Source organism: Lissotriton vulgaris, chromosome 3_1 (assembly GCF_964263255.1).
Source record: "Lissotriton vulgaris chromosome 3_1, aLisVul1.2, whole genome shotgun sequence".
Lineage (NCBI taxonomy): Eukaryota > Metazoa > Chordata > Amphibia > Caudata > Salamandridae > Lissotriton > Lissotriton vulgaris.
Genome location: NC_141689.1, coordinates 1,480,796,700 through 1,480,823,775, shown reverse-complemented (window position 1 = coordinate 1,480,823,775; position 27,076 = coordinate 1,480,796,700). Strand labels below are relative to the sequence as shown.

Genomic DNA, 27,076 nt, shown 5'->3' with positions numbered 1-27,076 from the left:
GCCTTTGCCTCAGAGGGTACCTCAGTCCATTTACATTCCAAGAGATAAAGATGGTCCTTCTATCCCTTAGACCTTGGTTTCCTGCCATCTTCCCAATCTACCTGTATGGCCAACTCCTCAACTCGGCATGATGCATTACAAACTAAGTTGAGATGAGATTGTTTTTTTTTATTTTTTACCCAAAGCTCCCCACCCGTGTGCCTCCCCCCACCGCCCTCCCCAAACCACCTGTGCCTGTACCCCTTCTTCCCATGAGGAACCCTCCCTTCCAAAAGGCAAAGCCTATTTGGCTCCTCCTCCCCTCTGAGATGCAAAATCCTGAATTGACTAAGTTCCTGCTAGTGCCAGTGCAAAACAATCAGAAGCATTTTACTTTACTAATCTTTTATCTTCTCCCCCTACTTTTTAACCCCATGTTCCACCTTAATCTTTACAATGAGGGCGTCTGCTTCCTTGCCTGATTTTATCTGGTACATGCGATTGTTCCACATCACACGCAGCAGTGCTCGGAACTTCAACTGTGCCTTGGCCCCCATATTCTTAGCTCTTCCAGCCTTTCTCCCAACTCCCACTGTCTAGTAGCGGTTACATGAGAAATGTCTGATCTGATTTGAAAGGAGAAGGGATTAGAACTATTTAAAGAAATAGAACCTTCTTTTAAGGCGGAGGACAGGATCTGCTCCTTAACTGAATACGTAAAAAAATTAACCAAAATCTTCCTTGGCTTTTGCTTAGCCGGGTTCCTTTTGAAGGGATCACGATGTACCCTTTGAATTTAGCGCACTTGGTCTACTTCTTGCATTCCTTTCAGGACTGTTACTTTTAACAACAAAATCACAAACCCCTTAAGATCAGACTCCTCCAAAGCTTCAGGAGCGTTTAAAAGCCTTAAGTTGTTCCGCCAAGAATGATTTTCTAAGCGTTCAATGTCCTCTTTCAATTCTCTATTCTGAGCGGACAATTTGGCTACCTCCGCTTCGGTCGATCGCATAGAGTCCTTCATCTTCGGGATTTCTGTCTCCGTGGCCTCAGTTCTTAATGTGACTTTGTCTAATCTTTTTGTTAGTATCTCGCAGGAGGCTTGAATTGCTGCCTGGTTCACCTCTGAGGTTATGAATCTACTAGTCATCTCTGCTTGATTATTTTTGGAGACTGTAAATCTACAGGTTATTTCGTCCTTCATGCCAAAAGAATATCCGCCAGAGTGGATGAAGCTACATCAGGTTTTCTGGTTATCTCTGCTACCCCATTATTGGTAGTACCGTTGTCCTCTACAACCCCTACAGCTCCTTGTTGTTCTGAATTACCAGCACCAAACAGCTCCATAGAGGAACTTCCTGGGTCATTGCTTGCCAAAACTGAATATTTATTTGATAGGTTTACTGCTGGATGTATCATTATCGGGGCTGTAACTACTTGCTGGTTCCTCGCCTCTTTATTTGCTGGGCTTATGATATTAACAATATTGGCAGTGTTAGGAACCCCCTGACTTGCATTTCCTTTGGCTATATCTCTATGGTTTAATTGGGTGGGGGTTGTTGAGGTGGTACTGGTAGACATAACTTTATAAAAAGTTTTAAGCGAAGGGGTAACTTTAATCTTAGGAGGAGATCCCTTCTTACCCTTTCCTTTTCTTCTACCAGCAATGTCCCCCTTTTTAATTTTAGACCCAACGCCTTCGTCAGAGTTGCACCCTTTAGCTTTGCCCAGTCTGGCGCGAACCCTTACTTCAGAGACAGGGGGGACACACATGGGAGGTAGTCCAGTTTTTCGTTTAGAGGGTCAAAAACTGACCTAGCACGGAGGGCATACCTATTAACTTTAAGGGTCTGGACCTCCTTTGGCGACGCCACTTCCGTGCTTCCAGGACCGTCCAGTCCAGCAAAGCTACCAACACTGAGCCCTCCATCTGCATTCATCCATCTGTCCGGAGCCTCAAGGACTCTCTCCCCCCTCTTCCTCAGGCATGGTAAATCTCTCCGGGGTCCACACTCTCCTACAGGACCTCCCCACAATCAAGCCTCTAATGGAGAGAACGGAATACCGACTCCCTACCTTGGTTCTGGCGTCCGCTGCGAAAGCTGAATAAAAACTCACTCCGCTCTCCGCTGCTTCTGCTGCATTCGAAAGCAAGCCCGCGCTACCTCCTTCGCTGCCGCCCGCGACTCGGAACAGAAACAGAGCTGAGTCGCATCTCCTTCGTGCTACAGCCGCTTCTGCCCACCGCCCACCACCCACCGCCAGCCGCGTCTGCCGTCTCCTTCTCCACCCAGGCCGCTCCCCTCACTGCACGGGGATCCAGAATCCTGCTAAGCACGCTCTGGCAGCATAACAGGTAATGGGGGGTTATAGAGGGTTATAGGGGGATTTCACTGCGATTTCAAAACTTGAAACCTAGCAGGAACATCATAACGAACTAAAACAAAACATCTCTTGAGGGGAGTGGAGCCGTGGCCGTTCAGCTGACGGCCGCCATGTTCCTCTCCGCCTACCTGAAAGATCTGGAAAAAATTCCTCAGATTAATCTAAACAGAGTGACCAACCATTTACGGGAAAATCAATCTGGTAAAGATGGTCATTCTTTCTAAGCTTTCCTATCAATTTTCCACCATACCTCTAACTTTCTCGAAAAAGAGTATTAGTAAGGTACAGAGCAAGATTGGGAGCTTTGTGTGGTCCAGGTCAGTCAGACAAGGGGGTCCGACTGACCTGGAAAAAAACTCAGACGTAGACTAATTAAAGGAGGGATGGCCCTTCCTGACATCGGCCTGTATGCAGTAGCATTTCAGTTTAAGAGCATCTGGATGCTACCTGTGAAACCCGACGAGTCAGCTTGGGGTAGGCTGCTGGGAGAGATGGTGAGAGCTGAAGGAGGAGGAGGAGGCGAGGCTTTTCTGTACAAGTTTGGGTCGCCAGATTCTTTAAGCGGGTACGTCTGAAGGTCTTGGGAGCAGCTCTAGAGTTGTGGCACAGGGCGAGACTCAGTTGGGAGGATAGGCTATTACTCGGATCTGGCACCAGTCTGGGAATCACCTGGAACCCTTGAGTGCCTGAGAGACAGTCTGGCTTTGCCTATAAAGAGGACAGGCATTAACACCTGGATGGAGCTGGTGGACTCCGAAGGAGTACATCCCTGGGAATATTTGAGAGTTAAGATAGGCACAGTACTATCTAGATTCAAATATTTACAGCTAGTGCCTTGGTATGATGCGGAGAGGGAGGAAGTAAGGGGAAATGGAGAGATTGAGAGGCTGTGTCAATCTGCTCTCCAAATTAAAAAGGAAATCTCGATATGGTATCATCATCTACTAGAAGCTGAAGATACAGCAATTCCTTCCCCAGAGGCGGTATGGAACCAAACCCCTTTAGAATCCTCAGTAGAGTCCCTGTTTGAGCCATAATTAAAGACACTATACAAGTATATAAAACCTGCCGGCCTTAAAAAGAATAATTTGTTTGTCATTAATAGACTCTATCATACCCCTGCAAAGATTGCAAAGTTAGCTCCAGTACATCCACCCAAATGTCCAAGATGTCACACACTTCTAGCTAATGACCTCCATGTCTTTGAGTGCTCAGAATTGGAATCTTTTTGGAAAGAGTTGGGCGACTCACTTCGGGACATTTTTAAAACCAGGGTTGATGTTAATCTCTCCTTAGTCTTATTCGGAGCTGATGGTGTCTTCTGTCAGATAGCCTCACAGCTAGATAGAGGTCTCTTATTATATATGATTCTGTTGGTGTGGAGAGAGATCTGTAAGAAATGGAAAGATCCCCTACCACCAAAAAGAAAGGACTGGCTCAAAGCCTCGTTTGTTATGGCCCGGCTAGAATATGAAGGCATAGAGGCTAAGTCATTAAACATTGGCCATCCTTTTATGAGTTGGGGACGCAGCCTAAGATTGATCTAGATGGTCCTCTGATTACACAAAGTCCTGTACAAAAGGGGATGGGTCGGGTGACCCAAGCGGGTGCGGTAAGCCGAGAGGTCCTCAGTTAGTGAAAACGGCTTCACGAGATCGGATCCGCAGAGGCCTAAAATATGAGATGAGGACAAAAAAAGAGATAAATAAATAAATTGGAACATTTAATAACCAGGACATGTAATAACCTTGAAACCTGGTGGGTGAAGAAACATTGTATAATGACCTTGGAACATGAGTGGATTCACTAAGTGTATTGGGAATGGAGTCACAAGGTTCCTGTTGAAAAGAAGCGTTACACCCCAAACCATCAGTATCAAAAGAACCATTGCCACTGAGGAGATCTTCTGACCCTGTGACCTATTGTGAAATAAGTTTAGTTATACCATCCATCGAAGTAACAGTGGTGAAAGCCTGTGCAACATCTTCAGGAAATGACTGATAACCATGTGTAGCCTGCAGTTGTGAGGAAACCCACAAGTTAGCAGAAGAACGACTATTGTCAAAATGGCCATTGTGTCTTCTAATTATTCTTTCTCTTGATTGATTCTCACTACCGCTCTTTTGAAACACCATCCCTTACCATTGACTTGGAGTGACCCTTTGGCAACCTTTGTTACTTTTAGGGGATTTGAGAATTTTGTTTCACCTTTTCTCACTCTCTGCATCCCTAGAGTTGTAAGTACATGTGACCGAGCCAAATATTCTAGCCGATCTCAGCAACGTTGCCAACTCTGAGACTGGACAACCTGTGAGGGACACAGGATTTTCATGGAAGGAGGATCTCGTTTCTACTGAGAGCCTTACCAAACAGATGTTTCGGACAGAGTGGGGTACTAAGTGTCTATCACAGAATAATGTATTTCAGGAGAAAGCGGAGACACAACCAATATTTCAAGAAAATGCATTCCAGCCAAAAGTTAGTCGTCAGGCCACACCTGTCAACATTATTCAACCAGCAGCTGGCTTTCATCTAAACACACACGCGATCCTGTTAAACACAATTACACATTCAAATACTTGGCTATGACAAGTAAGGAAACAGTTTTTACTCTAAAGATCTGTTTTTTTTTAAATAAATTTTTATTCAGTTTTAACAATAAATAAAACAAAGCCATATAGTAATAATAATGCATGAAATAAGTTAAAACAAGAGGCATATAATGATAAAAAAAACAGAATAACCTAGAAGATGAAGGAAGTTTTAACACGATCAAAATTAAAACAGCAGCACAGGTTCTGTAGAGCAGTAGCTCAATGGTTCCTATAATTGTAAACTCACCCTGCCGGATTCCAGGTTTCCTGCCCTTTTTCCACACTGCACCCAATTGTTTTATTTTAGACAGCAGGCAGACAGGCTATGCAGAAAGGAAGTCTTGCAGTAAGCAGAATTATGTTGCCCAATCCCCACAAAGAAGAATCAAGGTCAACTGATCCTTCAGGCTAGTTGTGGATATACTATAGCCGTAGCGGGCTCTACCAGCCATTAAAGGCCTGCTCCAGCGTTAAAGGCCCAAGCTGAAGGCGAGGGCCTCTAAATAGGGGGCGGGCCTTTTAATGGCCAGTAAAGCCCGCTACGGAGGGCTATAAGGCTATATGAACATTCTGCCCCTAGAGAGCAGAATGTTCTAATTTGTAAAACAATGTCCTCACAGAGCTCAGCCATTAGAAGCCTGGGGCACTCCATTGTGAAATAGGATGAAATAGTGGTCCCGCTTTGTGAGTGAGAAGAGCTTCTAACACCAGAACAGTAGGAGAGAGGCGTGGGACCAATGGCTCTGAGAAAGAGTGGCTAAAGCTAGAAAGCAAGTGGCGTTGTTGAGTCAGAAGTGGACAAAAAATGGGTGGTCTAAGAAGGCTGTGTGTACACCAGGCCATACAGACCATCAAAATATTCAATTCCTCAGAGAGCCACTTAGTGAAGCGGAGTGTGACATTACCTCACACAGTGCTAAGTATGATTTATCGCTCTCCACCCACCACATGGGTCTCGTAAAAAGATGTTCTCTGGTTAACTAAGTCATATCAGGGTTTTAATTGTAGCCCATCTCGGTCTCCCAGCTGAATTATCTATTGACAGGCAACACAATGCTGCTGCTCAAACTCTGTAAACTTCCACAGTGCCTCATTACACATTTAGGAGAAAAAGCATTGGCAACGCCAAAAGGTATGGTCGCCAGCCTTGTGGCTCCGTCAATGTTTTTGCATTAACTTTATTGTTGGTGAGGGCTGCTTGGTACGCAGCCTAAAAAATAAATCATTGGCTAAATTAAAACTAATTTTTTTGGTATCTAAAGCACACATTGCTATAGTAGTACCTAGCACTTAAAATAACTACTTTGTGTGTAGTTGTGTTCCTAGTGAAAGGGCTGAATGCAGTCACTTTCAGTGAAATTAGGAAGTGGGCTGACCCACTGCCCCATGCGGAATGCTGTAGTGGGCGAAAGAAAAATATGAATGCATAATAACAGACCAATAGACTAGAAGGGGTGGCCGAAAGCACCTTGAAGTATATTATCATTTTAATAAAATCAAAGATTTACCCAGAACTACAAAATCAACTAAAGAATAATATCCAGACTAGCTTATGGTAAAATCATAGCTGCTGATCTTTCTTGTAAACTTTATTCGAAGAGATACACAACTGGCAACACTTTTCAGTGAGTTACATGTTCACTGTGCCAATCACTGATGTGCAGCTTACAAATTCAAATCCAGGTCAAACTTATTTTGTCACTGTACCGTACACAGAAAATGGATTACCAACAACAAATAAAGTACCAACAAAGTGTGCAACAGCGAAACCAGTTACTGACAGTACTGTAAAACTGCATATTTGTGGTACGAAGCACTGTATCATAATAATTTATGTTTCTTCTCCCGGAGTTTTATATAGGGCGAACTTGACCCGAAGGTATCAGAGAGCTTTACATGAGCACCAGTTGTGTTACAGATGAACACATTCATTTATTTTTGATAGACACAGGGAGAATAAGTGATTTGCCCAGAATCACAGGATGTTGAGCGTCCCTGCCAAGACTCTAACTCTGTTCCCCTGCGTCGAGGTCGACCATTCAAGCCGTAAGGCCACCTCCTCTCCCCCACTTATCCTTACTTACGAAATTGACATTTTAAGAAAGCACATCCACTAGAAAGTACAGCCTGACGTGTTCATCAACAGACTCTTTGATCATAACTGTTTGGCAAGGAGAGACAATCCGCCAGCCCACTGAAAGAAGAGGGGTGGAACCATCGCTCCAAGCCACCATGCCTGAAATTCTGTGGTGCGGAAGGCTGCTATGTCTTTATTTCGGATGAAAGACATAGGTGGCTGCTTGCCCAGACTCCACGAGCAACACTTCTTAGTAAAAGCATTCGTCAAATAAGATTACAGAACAATAGACAAGTCCCTCACACATTTTGTGCACAAGTACAGCAGGAAACCTGTTTAACCAGGCAAACCCGGGGATTCATGGAAGAGTTTAAATATTGCAGACCACTGGGAGAACTCAGTGGGGTGTGTTGTTTGGCTGCTACAGAAGGGATTGTGTCTCCTTTAAAAAACTGGCGAAGCAGACAGAAGGAGTGTAAGTACTTCAACAGAAATCAAATCAAAACAAGCTTTCTTAGAACAACCTCGCCCTGGAGTTTCAGTTTCAGACAAGCCTAGCTGGTGTTGAAGGAAAGAAATAACCTTCTGCCAACTCTGCTGCTGAGAAAAGAATGCTCAAAAATATTGTGAACCGTATACTTTTGATTAAACCGGTCTTAAGGGGGCCACCCAGTGCAGGGAAAAAACCCAGTCGTGCATATCCAACAATCGCCAACAACGGGCATTCATTTGAGAGTGTTGTTTTGTTTAATGATGTCAGCAAAGGTTTTGGGACATCATTCACTGGAGTGCCCCATTAAAGCAGCACGTGTGGGGGAACCCAACCCTCGTGGCGTTTCACTGGGTATCTTGAATTAACGCTAGGATCAAACAATAATTTACTAATGAATGATCTTTTTAATTGAATTTTCTTTTGAAAAAGACTCAAACCTTTTTTAACAAGCCATAATGAAAGGACACAGTGTAATCAAAGCACATTCCGTTTCCAACAAAAATTCAAACCATAACAAATTATTTGCACATAACCATACAAATACCACATTTATCAAAACAGGTCAAAGCAAAAAATGACGAAGAACATAACAGAAAACCAACAGCGCTTTTAAAAAATATATATACATTTTACATAATACTCTATATCACGCACAGACATTTGTTGATCCTACAACACCTGAAGCTAATAAAATACAGTCCGTTAAAGCAGCAGGCAGAAAACTTCTAATGTAATGGAAAAAAGACGCATTCCCCCACTCACCACAAGGGATCAGGCCTACAAGCTGTGCCAGAGCACTGGTGGCCTTATGAACCAACACTATCCGTTCTCCAGCCCTCTTAAGTCTCACATTGAGTGAGTGGTTCCACTCAACAGCAGTTCTCACCAACAGATGTATCATGGTGCTGGTGGTAGTTTGTCTCAAGAACAGCCATAATGGAAATCACACAACACACCATTGAATCACAACTCAGCAAGCTACAAAAACACTAAATAAATAAAACGGTCTTTTTATCAACTTAACTGATAATGCCAACAAGCAATGTGAAAGCCAACTGGCCTGGCTGCATTGCACTACATCATCGAGATGACACTTATGCATGCATGTGTTTGCTCATTAAAGTCAGACTCATTTTGACATAACTGCTGCTAAAACGGATGCTATTTCTTTGTTGCTTTTATATGTGAAAATTGCTTCGTTTTATTGTAAGCGCGTTCTGTGTGCGCTAACCTTTTAAAATTGAAACGCGGGAAGTGGGAACTTTCGGACAGCGAAGCCGCACTCCGATTGGCTTAGCTCAGCCAATCAGAAAGATAACTGGAAGGAGATTTTTGTGCCCCCAGTTATTTCATGCACACTGCAGCGCGAATGCGCAGTGGACGCGCGCAGCGGATGCGCGCATGTCTTGCCAGCCAGTCCGCACGGGAACACTGTCAGGTGCCTGGAGCGCTGTTCACTTGCCCATCCATAGGACAACTTACTCACGTAAGGAGTTACTGATGTTGCGCAAGGTAAATCCTATGTGCAAATCCCACTGTTGGTCTCCTTCTGAGGGTTCTTGGCTGGGTTGTCCATGCTATTTTAAACCCCTGCGTAGGCATGACATACAGTTAAACACACCTTCCATTAAAGCCAACGTCAGCAGTGTTAACTGCCGGTCGCTGGTGAAACACCATGCGGATATTTTTTACTTACTATCTGAAAGCTCTCTGGATATTCTATTTTTAACAGAAACGTGGCTTTTTTTAAAGACTCAGTTGCCATTGCTGCTTTGGCTTTGTGATGATGAATGTAGACAGAGAGGTGGGTCGCGGGGGGTATGGCTATAATTTATAGAGACTGCTATACCTGAAATCTGACTCCTGCACCCATTTTAGACTGTAAAGTGCCATTCAAAATTGCTCTTTCAAGTAATTTTACGGTCTCTGGATTACTGATTTATCGCCCACCGGGATCTCACAAAACCTTTAGAGAGGGGCTCATCAACGTAGTGAGTAGTCTAGCCCTACAGTCTGCGAATTTTACTATTGTAGGTGTTTTAAACCTACACCTGGAATCTAACTCAGACCCTGATATTTACAGTCTCTTGAATGATTTGGCTGCCTGCCAATTAAATCAATTGGTCTGTGGACCTACGCACGAGGCAGAACACTTGCTTGACCCTGTGCTCACCAACATTCAGCTTGCTGAGTGTCCTACAGTGGCTCAGATGGTCTGGACTGATCACCATCTAATAGTCTTTTCATTGTATTATACTAGCTCCAAAAATCCGTACCAGTCTAGAGCCATTTACAAACGTCGCTGGCAGAAATTAGACCACCACACCTTCCATAAAATGCTGGAGACGTCTCAGCCCACTTTTTGTTTGGATGTCGAACTGGCCTATGCTAATTTTGAACAACGGGTTACTCAGTCATTAGACAGATGTATCCCTGCTAAATGGGCTCATCCCAAAAAAGGCCATTCTCAGGTGTGGTTTGAAGAATCTCTAGCTAAGGCTAGGAAGTAATGCAAAAAGAATACGTCACTGGAGACGCTCCTATTGCTAAATCTGAATACTTAGCCATGAGGAAAGGCGATCATAAACTGATCCACAAAACCCACGCTGTCTCTTTTGCTGACAAGATCAACTCTAGCAATAACCCCTCGAAAGTTATCTTCTCCCTTCTAAAGGGCATGGTGAAGACCCTTGTGTCAAATGATAATTCCATCACTTCCAACGACCAGTGTGAGGTGCTGGCCACTTATCACTAATAAAGTGACAGACATCTATAATAGTGTCTGTGGGAACTGTGAAATTCCTGCAAAAGAGGAAGCAGAGTTTGTAGACCGGGAGGTTAACACTCTGGACACCCTCCCATCCATGACCTTAGATGAGCTTAAGGCAATGACTACTAAGATTAAATCCGGGTCTCCTGCTGACCCTATTAAGCCTGATCTTTTATTAAAACACTCGGACTGCCTGTTCCCGGATTGACTGAATATTATTAATCGCTAGCTTTCCACTGCCAAGGTCCCAAAAACCTGGAAGCATGCAAGGGTTATCCCTCTCATGAAGAAACCATCATTGGATGCTTCCAGACCAGAGAACTATTGCCCAATCTCACTTCTGCCATTTTTCTCCAAAATTACTGAATCATATGTGAACAGCATTCTGATGCAATATCTGGAATCTAATTGTATTTTGGCTCTCTCCCAGAATGGCTTCCGTCCTAAACATAGTACGGAGTCAGCTCTGCTAGCTGTCACAGAAGAACTTAGAGCCTCTATGGATGAGGGCAACTTGACCGCACTCATTCTGCTTGACCTCAGCGCAGCCTTCGATACGGTCTCACACAGTATTTTGTTACATCGGCTACGTGAGATTGGTATCAGAGGCGGTGCCCTTGAAAGGCTAGCCTCTTTTTTGAGTGACAGGTCATTTCAGGTCATTGCCCCTCCATTTCATTCTGTGACGCACCCTGTGCGCTATGGAGTCCCACAGGGGTCGGCTTTGAGCCCTACTTTATTTAACATTTATGTTCATCTGCTGGCCTTGTTGACCAACAGATGGTTTCTTACGTGGACAATACGCAATTAATTTTTGCTTGTACCAAAGACTCCAGTCAAGACATGATTACATTTCAGGAGGATCTGGCAGCCACAGCTGGGTGGATGGGGCAAATTGTCTCCAATTAAACTCATCCAAAACTGAAACTCAATTTCTTGGCAAAGATTCACATCAGTGGGGCAATAACTGGTGGACGCCAAAATTGGGCAATCCCCCCACAACCAAAACAACGGTAAAAACTCTTGGTGTAAGGATGGATTCTGCAATCGCATTTAAGGAAATGCTAAGTCTGTGGTAGGGAACTGCTTCGTTATTCTGCGCTGACTTAAACCCATTCTGGGTTTATTTGACCCTCAAACGCGCCAGCTAGTTGTTCAAGCGACCATCATGTCCAGGTTAGATTATTGCATTAACATTAGCTTTGGCAAATCTCTTTGCAAGGGAAAACATAGACCTGGAAAAGCAACAGATAAGAGACAGGTGGAGAAAAAGGAAAAATGCATAAAAGGAAAATCAATGTAAAATTAAAATAACTGGAAAGAATTTCGGAAAGGCACAGAGAGGAAAGAACAATGAGGAAGGAAGAAGTACATGGACAAACAGACACGCATCTCCTAACTATAAAATAAATATAGCTTGATGTAGTGATAAAACAAAAAAGGATTGCTCTCTGTATAAAATGTGTGTATAAGATAAGGAATTTAAGATTATGTGTATTTTTCTAAAGTAAATAGTTCTCCATGCATTTCAATAAACGCACAGAATAAGGTGTGTACATCAAACTGTCAATAACACGAGGTAAGAGGTAGAATCCTTTGGGTGTACATTTTAAGGTATTGGGAACAATAGGTATGTAAACAGATATGCTGGCAAGGTAGACCTAGAAATGGTCGTTTAGGAACTTCTGATGCCAACCAATTGCACAGTAATATTGGAACTACTGACTGCCTGAAATAATCAACTCAACAGGGTTCATGCACTACCAATTTGGCATAAAAACTTAGTATTGTGTTCGGAAACAGATTCAAGATGCTCATCCATGCTTGCTCTTAATTAGGCCAACCTATAACACTATGAAAAAGTTTTAGTGATTGCCCTAATTGGCACGAAGAATATATTCACCACACAAAACTAGTATCACACAAAACCAATGCAGCTTAATAATCAATGGTATTTTACAGCACATTTCAACAAATGCAAAACTATAAGAACTATAATATGACAAACAGAGTATACAACATCATTTGTATCTACCAATTAGGACCAGCACCCACAGAAGGACATCTAATAGCTTGAGACTTACTATGAATCATGGCTGTGAGGATATTGTTGAAAGGGAAAGGAGGTAGAGGATAGACAGAAAGCATTACAGACCCTGAAGGTTGCAAGTAGTAATGAAATCCCCTTACAAATTTTAGATGAAGCCTAAAATCTGGGGTGAAATGAAATAAGAAGTGGTTACGTTTTGTATGACTTCGAAGGTAGCAAACGCTTTGTTGACAGTATCCGGGTACGATCGAAACCAGAGTTTGTAATATAGGGACATCCAAGAAAGACCAAATGTCTTGTCGTAAGAAACTGATTTCACGCTACACAGGCCAAGATATGAGAAATATGAAATGTTCATATGGGGCCAAGAGGGGCGGAAATTGCTTAGGGAAAAGATTAGGAGCCTTGTGTACAGGTTGGTGGATGCCACACCATCCTTGCTTTGCCCATCCCCATGTAGAGGCGGGGAACTGGAGGGACTATGCCATTTAAGTCTGATCTAGTTGTGCCAGAGGAAACTCGAGCCTAGCTCTCCGTCCTCCACTGAACCAAAGGGGGGCGTAGGGGTTACCCCACCATAGTTAGGGGAAGGATATCATCACAAATTTTCAGTCATTCTCACTTTTTACGAGTCAGGCCCTCTGCCATTTAACCAGCAGGTCACCCACCAGAATGTAAAACTGCAATCAGTTCACAGTTTCACTTAAGGGAGATGGTCGAAAATTAGCTAGCATTTGATGGAGAGATTGACTGAGAGACACACAAACCGATAGATTGACAGACCGCTACATCGATTTTTGAAAAATGATTTACAACCATACATGCCCCTTCTAGTGAGAACAGGGCACCAAGCTCACTCCTGCACATATCAAGAAGAGCAGAGACCGCTTTAACACTGAATGAACCCGCTCATGCTAACCCCTTGTATATGCACATAATTGACCGCTTTTAGGCGCAGGTGAAGGATTGTTTTAAAAGCAGACATATTCATTTAATAGTATTCTGTGAATCACAGCCTCAGCCGTGTACATAATTATCTATTTTTTTAGAACCACTAATTTAGACTACATTCAAAAGTATAATTATTGAAAACATGGGCAATACTTCATCTACTTCGGAGGGGATATGGGGCACAGCTTTTCTTCTTGAAGGTTAACAAGGAGTGTTGCTCATTTCTAAAGCTCGCAGTGGCTGCAATGTCCGTACCCGCTGTTCCCTTATCAACGCACTTTGTGATCTAGTGCCCATTTGATAGCGGGCCCTGCTGTCATCATGTGCAAATTATTAAAAGCCACACTCGGCATGCCATGGGCTCTTCAGAGGCAAGGGTGTGGGGCAGCACAGCACTTATGGCTGCAGATCGCGGAGGCAGGGTCAGGCGCCAGCACCTCCGTTTTAGGGAAACAGGCTTGAAGCAGGGACTGAATTTACTGCTTGAACCTCCCACTTTCAAGAAGGAAAGATCGATGGCCCAATCCTTTTCAGGCAACGCGGTGAGAATCTGGAACTCACTTCCGCCTCAGCTCCGGACTACCTCCTCCTCCTCCCAGGCCTTCAAAACGGACCTCAAAGTTCTCCTCCTTCAAAGACACTTCCAAATTTAATTCATGCCCTCTCTATTATCTGAAGGAAGACCTTTTATTATAGAAAATTCTATTCTCCATGACTATGACAGTGCCTTCCCAGAGTGTTCTTGTGGTTTGAGAGTCTGCCATTTATTGCAGTATTACCCTTTTACCTGTGTTTGGTACTCTTTTGTAACATGCACACGTCACTTTTCTCTTGTAACACACTGTTTGCTACCTCTTACATTTTGTTTGCTTTCGATACTTGCACAAGTGCCACCATTGCCTATTTAACGTTTGTTCTTGTGTTTGAGTGTCTGCCATGTATTACAGTATTTTACCTCTACATGTACTTTGTACGCTTTTGTTACCTGCACACGTTACTTTTCCTCCTGTAATGCACCGTTTGCTACCTCTTGTATTTGTTTGCTCATGATTGTCACTTTTGCCTCATGTAACTTAGCGTTTGCTTTTGTAATTTGTTCACTTGTAATGTTCTCATGTATCAGTTCTGTTCCTATTGTGAAGCGCTCTGACACCTTCGGGTAAAGTCTGCGCTTTATAAAAACGCATAAATAAATAAATAAATAAACATAACGCAGCAACCCCTCCCCCACCCACTCTCCTGCCCCACCTCATGGCAGCCCACTTTCAGCCGAAGGCCTGTGAAAATCCCAGAGGTATGGGAGAGCCAAGGGCCCGGGGAGGCAAGGGTGTGAGGACTGCGTGTCAGTGTGCGTGTGCGTGCGCTTGACGTTGCGTCCACTGGCCAGAGCCGGCAAAATTTTGATTAAACAAGTCCCTATGTTTCAACTGGAATATACTGCAGTATGTAAATTGCATAGCTGTCTGATAATATGCAGGCTTTAAACTTCCTTTCGGGTTCTAAAGGAGCACAGAGATCACAAAGTATATAATTACCCAACCAGCCAAAGTGCGCAGCACTTCCACTTATTTAAGCACACTGTGTCTAAAATTCGCTCTTTGGTCTCCAATGTTCTAGTTAAGCAATAGTGAACATTAGCAGCCATTTTATTGGGACATCAAAGAGCACAGAGTCCATGCTGAGCGCCCTGCCCTGATTCAGCCTATTGCTACTGACGTTTACTTTTATGTAACTGTAACCCTCTATGGTTCTGAATGCATAAGCAATTAGAGCACACTGTTGATGATGCTTGTAGCAATTCCCGCCAGTTTACTCAGAAAGCCCACCCTTCTAGAAGTCCAAAAACTCCACCTTCTGATCACACCAGAAAGAGTAAGCCCTTGGTTGCAGAAGACAACCCTTTCAGACAGATCACGTTGGTTGAGGGAGTGAGCATACCTTGTCTGTTGTTTCTTCTGTATCTGCAAGAGAATGCAGGAGGAAGTCCATATTAACCAGGAAGAGCGTGCATGCGCCAGCAGATATGAAGCAGCCAAGACGACAAGCATTCTGGGCCACTGTACAATATCCATTGAATAACGATGGCCTTCAATTTAGTTCTTTCTCCAAGTCAAATGAATATAGTTTTAAAAGTTTATTTTCAATTTGATTTTTGTGGATTTTGTCAAATCCCTTTTTTGAGATGCGCCATTCGCATTGTCCAGTGAGCTGTTCATGGTTTATAACTGTATGTATTCATTTATGTTTTTAGTTTAAAGAGGACCAGGTCCGGGAGGCATCAGATCAAAGAAAAAAACATGTTCTAGCTAAGACCACATTGGAATTCATATGCAATGATTATATTAATATTGAAACAGAGAGCTCCCATTAGACAAAGCAGTCTGTGCCCGATGTAGTCATATTCAGAAGGTAATAGTCAGCAACAATGAGACGCTAGGACTGACAGGACAAACAAGGTCAAACAACACTGCTGATAGAGAGCAATATGGAGGAGAAATAGAGGGGAGCGAGGAGATGACTGGGAACTTGGGGAAGATAATGAACCAAGGAGGTGGCTGGGCACTGGTTGGCTTAGTCTAAGTGGGAGTGAATGCATAAGCTAAGCATAGCCTGGTAACATACCTATTGTGAACTATTAAGGGTTAATGTTTTCATTGATTAATCTAATTTCTCAGGAGTGTAGGATACTTTAAATCTAGAAGTAGTCTAAATGACTGATCCAAGCAATCCAGGATAAACATGAAATGTTAAAGCAAACTCACATAAAGAAAAGCAGACTTGGGGACTAGCCCCATACCCACTAGGTAACGCAGGTTAACAAGATCCCCCATACAATCCCTTGATGCCTTGCTTTTTGCCTCCAGATACCTCTGCTCACTTCCATACGGATCATACACAGGAACCCTAAGGAATAAGGCAGTACAAGCTTAACCACAAGCTACTTTATCTAAACAAGAGCAAGCCTCAATAACACAAGTAATATGAGATCTGGGACAACAGAGGACCTCCACCAGTGACCCATCAAAAACAAAAACAAACCTCACACTGGCGAAGAAAAGTTTTTGGCCACTACATCCGCTACTTTGGCAACATTAGGGGTAGACCCAGGTACCATAAAGACCATAGCTCAAATATCATCAAGGCACTTACGCGAGGATGTATTTTCTTACCTCGTGACCGACAAAAAGCACTTGAAGCACCAACCCATAATTTGCATCAAGTTCCTTTATCTCAAAGATCCAGCTGCAGCAATTTTTACATCAAACACAGATATTCCAGGTGTGCCCTTCCCCTAGAACCAACCATTATTCAACAAATTGCCTCACACGGCCTGTCCCAAGAAACAACTGAACAAATGCAGCAAATCACTACTGGGACACAATCCCAGCTGAAACAGATCAGCCAACACTTCCATCATAATATTTCTACTTTACCCAAAGGCTAGGACATCACCTGTGCCAGTACACCAAGCACAGGCCAACAGAGCACCAACAAAAGACCTTAAAGCTTCAAAGGATCCCATGAGGCAGGCTAGGCAGCACCCATGATTGTCTCACAGGCGTATACAGGAGCAGGCCCTTTAGCCAGTACTGATATGGTAACCTCACATCATCTGGTCAACTGCAACAACCTTTCCCTCATTGTTAAAGCATCACTTGAAAGTGAAATGGAACAGGCAACACCACTCACAGCAAGGACGTGCTCAACCACAAACTTCAATACGAGGAACAGAGTGCTTTAGTTCCTCTGTCAGCCAAGCTCATTATTTCACCTAAGACAGAACTATCGCACAACAAAAATTGCAAACACATAGCCATCACAACACATTCAGCAGCTACATCTACCACCCAGACCCACATAATGCCCTCGCTCACTCCAGAAGAATGGGAAGCAATGGTCGCTTCATACTGAGGAGATTCGTCTGGACTTCTCAGGATGTCAAATCGATGGCACATGAAATTGGCTCAGGCAACAAGGCTGATGACATCTGGGCCCCCTTAGTTTAAAAACTTTTCCACCAACAGTTGAATCGCTACCTTCAGTCCTTAGCAATTGCCTTGAAGAATTCAAGTCCAAACTTAAAGCAGAAAGATCAACCAAGGCAACTAAACCGTATGCCACCCCAGCTGCATGCAACCTACAAAAGATCCCTCCAATTGCACTAGGCCTCAAACGTAAGTAAGAGGCACACACAGAAAACAAAGGCTTAACCTACTCTTTCTTCACTCCAGAAACATTTCCACACCCTAGTGCGGCCCTCATGAGTAGCATGGCAACAAGCAGCAACCCACACTACTTCAGGAGGCAGAGGCTCAGAACTAGCAAGAAAGAGCAGGGGCCCAGGGGCGGGAAATACATGAGGCACCAAACCAACAGCCAAGCATACTTGTGGTAAAGTGCAGAATAAGAAGAATAATCCAACAGTGTACGGTAGCATTTACCATTTTTTAAATGCTCAAATCCCAATCTCCACAGAAGCAGTGGAGCAGGAAGGGACTAAGACATACTCTCAACTGATGCTAAACTCGGCATTCCAGTCACATTTGTGGAGGAAAAACTTCGGAAGTTTCTTCTACTTCAAAGCTGGCACTAGGTATAAAAGTAGGACCCTCACATCCACTCTTCAGTTCACTTCTGGACATGCAGTAGGACTCGCAGAGGAATGCCCTGCTGCCTATGGCTGGCTGTGTACTTCAGAGGACCGCCCTACAGCACCAAGAGGACTGCCATTCAGCCTGAAGCCTGCTTTGTGCCCTCAGAGAACTGTCCTCCTTAACCCCAAAAGTTCAACAGTGACTCCAAGGGCTAGTTGCAGGTCTGATGATCAGAGTATGAGGGACAGAAAAGGCTCCAACCATCTTGAAAAAGCACCTGGAAACAGCCTCAGTGGGTCCTAATCCTCCAAGCTGTGACCCTCCTGCCCTGAAACCTTGGACGTGGTGCTAAAGGTGCCCAGATAGCCCACATCCAAAACTTGGGACTTAAAACATTTTCTGCCTAAAAGTGCTCTGAGAACAGAGAGGAGATTGGGCCCTACCTGCTCGCCGATCCACCCAAAGTGCATTGCTGGTCGGCCTGTCTTCACAGCAGTTCCCTCTACATTCTTCTCAGCAGTAGCAAATACTATTCAGAGGTTTCTCGCATAAGGGGTATCTGTCCTCATGGAGCCCTCGTTGGGTGCAGCCTATAGCTTCGTTCCACTGGGGTTTTCGAATTCCATAAAAGAGACTAAGTCAAGACTTAGAAATCTTCACTGAATCTTCATCTTGTGGCTTCCCAAAGACAATGCCTCCTCTCCTCCTCAGATCTGCCAGCTGGCTTGCCTCGCTGAACTTTACTTTCATAGTCATTTGTCCTTTAACCCCTCCCCTGCTGATGACGGAACCGCTCCGTCATCAGCTACAGTTGAGCTGTGCTGATGACGGAGCGGTTCCGTCATGGCCCGGCCGCCGCGCCTGCGCGGCACTGATTTCGCGCCTGCGCGGCAGTCTTAATGAGCGGGGCGGGTCATGACGGAACCGCTCCGTCACCAGCACAGCTCAACTGTAGCTGGTGACGGAGCGGTTCTGTCACCAGCATGCGGCGGCCGCGCGGCCGCCCCGCCCCTTTAGCGCTGCGGCGGACTAGCCGCCGCAGCGAAAGGGTTAAAAATTAAAAGTCCGAAGGTAAACAAACGAGACTGGGCCCAATCCCCTTCGCGTATCCAAACCACACTCCATCGTGGTCGGCCATCACTTTAGGCTTTGCCCCAGTCTTATGTGACTACACGTCCACGGTTGGTGCTTTGATCGTTTAGCTGCTATTTTCCACTTTAAACTTAAAAAAATCATAACTCCAGTTCTACTGATTGGATTTTTGTTATTTTGGTGTCAAATGATTTATAAAAACATTATTGTATTTTTCTAAATTGAGGAAGGATTTTTCTTGTGCTGTGTTTTCACTTTGTTGTAGTTTAAGTGCTGCATAAATACTTTACGCATTGCCAAGTTAAGCCTAACTGCTATTGCGCTAATCTACCAGCGGTTTAAGCATAGGTTAATGTAGTGACTTTTTTGTTGTTCACCCTTGCAAGGATTATGGTTGTTGCTCAAGTACGGTTTCAGCCCCCTCAACAACCAAATGTCCCACACCCTGCCCTGCCTTAAAAAAATAAATAAAATAAAATAGTTCACAGCTACTTTTTATGTCACCAATTCTTGCCTTTTTGAAATACTTTTATTCATTGAACCGCATCTGTGCCTGGCACATGTGGCCATATGAATTACTGTGCCTTCTCTGATGTTCCACCTCACCCTTACTAATGTACAGGCACATAGCATCCCACTGCCCCGTGGCACAGCGAGAAACTCCTTATTACGATCCAAATTTGTTGAACTCTCACATACCCTCACCCATCACAAAGCAAGGCCTTGTGTCCCATAACACGATAATCACACCTCAGTGGTCATTCCAAATGGCACAAAAACACTTCCCCACATAGGCTCAAAATAAAAACACCACGCTTCCTACCAGACACTCTACATGAGGTAGCTTGCAATCTGTGTGGTTGAGTGCTTTAGCGTTTCACATAGTGGTAACAAACCCTATACAAATGCTTCAATATGACAGAACAGAAATTAAGTGGCTACATATGTCGAAGATCTGTATGAAATCTCACTGCAGCGCCACATTCAGAACACAGGGGGACCACTGGCAATGAGGACTACCTGGTAGCTCTGTCACTTCTGCAGCAGTGATAATTAAAACAAGAACACTGTAACTCTGCAGTAAGTGGCAATAGGCACTACACAGCAAATAGAGAAACAATGTTGCAAAGACAGCAACCCAGCACACGTGGAAATTTACCACTAGACAAGAAAAGGGTGAAGGGAACTGAAGTTCTGCCTCTAGTAGGGCTGAAACATATACTGGGTTAGAAATCTGGTTAATTTAAAATCACATGCCTGTCTACACTTATCCAATGAGGAGACCAGGGTGTAACTGTACACTGCCCCTAACAGAAAACAATTCTTATATCTGTATTTATTTCTCTAATTCAACATATTCTTCTGTTTCTGTTGAATATAGTATTTTACAGAATTTCAAACAAGGGCAAACACAACTTTATGAATGCTCAACTTTATTATTCTGAGAAGACGAAACAATATATTTCAGATTGAAAAGCGTGTTAATCTTTGACAAAATATACTAACTCGTACAGCTTCAAAACTTCGATTAATACAGATTTAGAGCTTAGTTGATCTGCTAACCAAAGGTGTATCCCCAGAAGGAAAATCCTTATACCTATTACTATGACACACATGCAACTAACACAGTTCCTTCAGATGCAGCCAAGGATTCTCATTGGCATCTGCAGACTGTCCCGACTGGTGGAGATGGAGATTAAAGTGACCCTTAGCTTCTGCCACGTTCACATATCCTCGCTAAACAATGCAAGTAGACATCAGTAGCTTGGGTACATTGCCAACATCTGAGACATGTTCTACTCACTTCTGGAGAGTCATGTTCAAGGCACCGACGCAGGCTCTGATCATGTTCTGTGCATCCAGGTGAGTGATCCCATCGGTCTTGATCCCATCGATGGTGAGGACCTTGTCACCGATGCCAACGTGCGCCTGGGCCGCTTTGCCACCATCGTTCAGCTACAAAACACAAAGGCAAACTCATTAAAAAGTGCAAAAAGACTTTAAAAACATCTAGAAATATAGTCACTTGGTTGGCCATTAAAGGCAGCATTTTCCAGAACAGACAATACCGTAAATACAAGTGTAAGTACTAATGTGAACAATAAACAGTGTTCTAATCTTCTTTACATTGAATTAGCAAACCGCGAAGATTTATGCAAAAGATACTGGGTCTACTTGAGTGTGGAATTGAATAATACTCAGTAGTCTCTGGAGTAATATCTTAGTTTAGATTCTGCTACAGACATTTATAATCTAACTCACAGGCCATCATTGCAGACTCAGGATTTCGTGCTTGTAGATCTGTTTAAAGGAGTACTATTTAGGGGGGGGGGGAGGGGTGTGAATCATTACAGTGTCCACAAAAATAGACAGTCTACAATGGATACACAGTCATGGCGTTGGGCCCAGTCTACATCTGTAAAATCATGAGCTTAAATTCAATGTCGGCTGCAATATACACAAGAATTCTGCAGATAAAGCCGGGCATCAACAGAAGCTGACGTACGCTAGCAGCCAACCATAATCTCATGTGCAATAACCCACAAACTACTGGCCAAAATAAAACTCGAAGTTTCAGAGGCAGGCTCGTTTATGTACACGACACCGGAATTATGCGAATCAACCTTAAGACCGGCAGCTAATGGCATGACCAATACCAGACATATCATAAACAAGTAGTTGTGCACCACCAACAATGCACCTCTAAATCTCATGAGTCCAGCTCGGATAGCCAAGGTCTCTGATACCGCTTAACACTGATAACTTGGCTAAAACAAATCTCACCTATGCATTAAGGAAAGATCTAAACGCAATAATTCCGATTTTACCTACTAAACCGGATGTACCTCACTCCTGAACTGTTCTATAACTGCCCCCCTGATTGTCAGAGAAACCTGCATTTCCCTCTTCTTACTAGGCATCTGAAACGGAAATTGAATCCATCATCTCTCAATCAGCAACTAAATGAATATTCGTAAAAGTATTAACTTTCGACATAGTTGTTTGTAACTAAGTGCTATGCAGTATACACAGGCTAAAACGCAACTGCTATTAAAAAATTCACAAATAATTTAATAGGGCAATTATTACAAGAACTAGCTGTATTTTGCATTTATGTTTAAGGAGGTAAACCCTCTTCACGGTTCCATGAGTAAAGAGTGCATGCTATAACATTTTTCATTTGTGGCTGTACCAGACATTTGTCAACTAAAAGGAATATTCCACCGATTCCTTAAACATTGTTAGTGTCTTTGGACATCGGCCAACAAGAATGCCAAGGTCAGAGGGCAGATGGAATGTAATCAACCCAGAATAATGAGTTTAGGTCTAGTGTCGAGAGCACACACTATACCTCCAAGTCACTCTGTGTACCAGGATTAGTAGAAACCTGGCTACCTAGTGCAGTGACAACTCACACAAAACCGCTACTTTGAGTACCGTATTTTCCGGCGTATAAGACGACCCGGCGTATAAGACGACCCCTTACTTTTCTTGATAAAATGTAGGTTTCGTGCTATACTCGCCGTATAAGACTACCCCCACTTCCAGCGCAGCCCAACGCAGTCCTGCATAGCCATTTTGAGAATTTATTTTGGGCTTATTAGTGAAACAAATTGGTTGTATAAACAATATTGCTTTAGTCACAATATATTTATTTAGAACCATATGAAAAACAGTCACTTGTGAACATACCTGTTTGTCATCAAACATGTACGGTACGGTAAACATATATTAGTGCATGAAACCGTGCAAGTGGATTAAACTTTTCATAACTTTTCATAAGTCCAAGCGATTTTTACAGGATTTGCCAACGTTCCCTTTAAAAGCCTTCAAAATCCTCCTCTTCGTCATCTGATCTCATAAGTAAATCAATGAGATCTTGTGGTACATCTGTAAGGCAGTCATTGTATGGATCTAGTAATTCCGTATCAGATGTTGTGGTCTCGGCTTCGGCATCCTCTTCATTTTGCCACAAGTAGTCGTCCTCCATACCATCTAATGAATTTGATGTGCCACACTTCTTGAAAGACTTCATGACTGTTTCTGCATCAATGTCATTCCAGGCTTTTATGACAAAGTTGCACAAAACATACAACTGTGGAGCACGCATGTTTCCTCCTTTTGAGAATGTTTTTTCACCGCTAACCATCCACTCATTCCACTGTTCTCGGATGCGATCTTTAAATGGCTTGTTTAGGCACACATCCAGTGGCTGCACCAACGATGTCAATCCTACAGGTATAACTGCAGCATCTGTTTTTATTCTTGCCAGCCTTTGCTTGGTGCTTGGAGTTAAATGAGCCCTGAACATATCCCACAGCAGTAGACTACGTTTTTGTAGAAGTCCACCTGGTCGCCTGCTCCATACATTATCAAGCCATAGCTTTACCCCTTCTTCAGCCATCCAGCCTTTTTCATTCACATGCACAAAACAACCAACAGGAAACTTGAGTTTTGGCATTGTTTTTCTTTTGAAAATAACCATTGGTCTCAGTTTTGCGCAATCAGCTGTGCATGCCAGTACCACTGTAAAACTGGACTTCTCATGTCCTGTTGTTTTTATTAAAATTGTCTTTTCACCTTTTTGATGGACAGTTTTGTTTGCAACCATATCAAAATTCATTGGAGTTTCATCCATATTTCCGATACTACTTAGCGCATTGCCATGTTCATTGCGCAGCTTAATAACGTAGCGATGGAAACTATGCATTTTGGCATCAAGATCTGCAGGTAATTTTTGGGCAATTTTTGTCTTTTCCCTCAATACCAGATTATGCCTTCCCAAGAATCTAGTACACCAGGATACAGTGGCCCTAAATCTGTTGCTGATATCAGGGTTAGATTTGGCCCACTGAAGTGCAACCAATCGTATTTTATTTCGTGTCACTACATAACCGCTTTGGCGATGCTCATTCACCATGTCTGCTACATGTTTTTCGAGTTCTGGCCAATGTGGGGTGCCTCTACTTAATGCACACTTACCCCATGGCATACTCCTTAATGCTTTCTCATTTGCTCTCCAGGCCCGAACCATCTTTTCTGTTACTCCATATTGTCTTGCAGCAGCACAGTTATTATGTTCCATGGCAAAATCCACAACTTTAAGTTTGTAACTGGCTTCATATTTCTTTCTTCTTGCTACTGCTACTGCTGGAGCCATGGTGGGTTCTTGACTGTCAGCCATTTGCACTGTATGTACTGGTGCTGTACAGTATGAACAGGTGCAGAGTACTGTCTTCACCACCACATGTAAATATCTGCTCACCAGACTGCCTTTCCCGTTTGCAACAACCAGCCAACGACGGCAAGTGCTCTACTGCCATCGGGAACATTCTACAGTCCCCTTTCTATGCCCATGTCATGGAGAGTGCATGTGGAGGAGCGCGTGCCAAACGTGCAACACAGCGGGGGCTGCCATCTTCGGCGCTGGCTGCCCGTTATATATTTCGGACGTCCTGCTGCCTCGTCCTGCTGCCTCGTCTGCCTGGGGATGTTCAAGCGGTTGGAGGCGCGTGTGCAGCGGCAGTCTAGGTAAGACTCATGGCGCCATGTGCTCGCTTGTGAAGCGGTCTGACACCTTCGAGTGAAGTCCTCGCTATGAAAAAACGCTCGCTTTCGATACTTGCACAGTTCATGGCGCGGGGCCTGGGTGTGGACGTTGCCAGTGCCGGTGGCTGTATTTTTTAACATAAGGTGTGTTGTATTTCCTATTGTGAAGCGGTCTGACACCTTCGAGTGAAGTCCTCGCTATGAAAAAACGCTCGCTTTCGATAGTTGCACAGTTCATGGCGCGGGCCTGGGTGTGGACGTTGCCAGTGCCGGTGGCTGTATTTTTTAACATAAGGTGTGTTGTTTCTTGTTATTTCCTATTGTGAAGCGGTCTGACAGCTTCGAGTGAAGTCCTCGCTATGAAAAAACGCATGAAAACATACCATAAAATTTTGCACCCGGCGTATAAGACGACCCCCGACTTTCCAGAACATTTTACGGGATTAAAAAGTCATCTTATACGCCGGAAAATACGGTATTTGCTGAAAGGTTTACTCAGATTCTTTAGATAACCTTATTTTTTATTTGAACAAAGCATCAGTCCTTAAACACTGATAGAGCAAAGAGAAGCAAATGCTGTGGCCTGTACAAATAAGCAATAAACAATAAACATCATTTTTGCTGTAGCCTTTAAGATCTATCAAGTAGCCTACAGAAAAGAATAATCAAGGACGCATTTTGTTGTTGTAGTATATTAATTAGGTACTGCTCTAGTAGAGTCTGCCTTGGGATGCTGAATTTTATTTTCTACACCCAGGGTCTGTGAGGGTCCCTTCCTTTCTATTGTAAGCACCTGCGCCTGTGGAAGCTAGATTTGTATTAGGAAGATAGAAATGAAGGAGGACAGGTTGCAAATCATGGGTGGGTGAGGAACACCACGGGGAGTCAATATATAAACAGGAGGAAAGGAAAGTTTAAAAAAAAGGGTGGGAAAAGACCGCTGGACGACCACAACTCAGCGCAAAGTTGGAGGCAGTTTTACAAAAGAAAAAAGCATTGGCAAATACAGTAGGTCTCACCTTTACAATGAGAGTACAGAGCTGGTAGCTTTGTCCATGTTGGTCTGTAAAGTATCGTTTACATTTTTTTTTAAAGAAAAACATTTCAACATGCTGGTGGCATATCAGACACATCGTATTATGGTATGTCAAACCAGTATACTGAATTCAATGTTTTGAATCATTATAAATGTCAATGATTTATTTTTCAAAATATTTTCACCCAGGATACACTGAACAGAAATTCAATACGAATACGTAAGTGCTAAGGGTAAATTTACTTTCCACAGGATTCTTCCAATATGTGGTCTGCAGTAGCCCAGGGAGCAGATTTATAGACCTCTAGGAGATAAGTGTCATGTTAAATACACCTTCTGCCTCAGAAACTGAGTGTAGCAGATGGTCCTCCGCCCAGTGCCATGAAAGCCTTTCTGTACCAAAGCTTGTGCTTTCATGCAGAATGTGGAATGCAAGAGATAACAAAAACTTTTAAAGTCTACTCTTCAGCTCTACCCCAGCAAAACTATCCCTGTTAGGATTGCAACCTGAGGGGGGTGTGGGGCAACACAGAGTCGGTGGGCATGGGGGGTGAGTGAAGCAACACACAAGTGAGAGCACAAGAAAACACATGCACTCTAGTGGCCTAAGGAAAAAGACAAGCATTGTCAAATCCAATTGGTCTAACCTATGTGAGATCTATTAGCTTTGACAATGTTTCTTAGCTATGTTGTACAGCTGCTGTGGAGCAAAACTACTGTAGAGCATATCAAAGTAAAAACAAAAGTGCTATGATATGGTCAATGCTGACTGAGTCATAGCATTGTGTTTTTTACTTTCAAACCATTATATATTGCAGCCATGCTGCTGTATAACATTACTGTAAGCACATTGATAAAGACTAATAGCTCTACAATGGAAGGGGTGCATGAGGGATGGAACAAGCAACAATGGTTTGGAGGTGGATGATATGTCATAAGCAACAACCGGGGTAGCAGAGTGCGCTAAAGAACGGTTATGGATTAAACCCGGATCTTTTGACTGGGTGTGAGTGTTTGATTGGTTCAGATGCTCCGTCCATCACCACCCCCTTTTGTACCGCTTTGTTCTCCATAAGTTGGCAGGGTATGCTCAGACGTGAGTCCCTTGCTCACTTTGCCACTGGATTCAAGCAACCCTGGCTGAAGACGGCTGAAATGCCAGAAACCGGTCCTAGGAAGCTTGTTTCCAGTCCAGGGAAGGCATGGCTTGGCAGTTCGGGCTGGACTGTTCCCATGAGGCACAGGGTCAGACTGATTTGCATATGGCCATGTCTGAACTGGGGTGGCAGAGTGGGCTAAAGAACGGTGATGGAATAAACCCAGATCTTTTGACTGGGTGTAAGTATTTGATTGGTTCAGATGCTCCGTCCATCACCACCCCCTTTTGTACCGATAACCAACAACTGGGCAAGTAAGGATGCAGTAGGGGGTAAACGGCAAGCAATGACCTAGAATGATGAAGGAACAACGATGGAGCAAGCAATGACGGAAAAGTAAGAACGTG

The 27,076-nt window shown here is 43.6% G+C and overlaps 1 protein-coding gene across 4 annotated transcripts in view; it reads right to left on the bottom strand.

Moving 5' to 3' along the window:
- The window catches only part of PDLIM5 (PDZ and LIM domain 5), a 597,783-nt gene that overhangs the window by 428,924 nt on the left and 141,783 nt on the right, over nucleotides 1-27,076 (bottom strand). For all 4 annotated transcript variants that reach the window (XM_086961943.1, XM_086961942.1, XM_086961944.1 and 1 more), the window contains exon 3: nucleotides 20,791-20,942. In XM_086961943.1, the coding sequence (XP_086818069.1) occupies nucleotides 20,791-20,942 (152 nt within the window). The remainder of the gene's footprint in view (nucleotides 1-20,790; nucleotides 20,943-27,076) is intronic.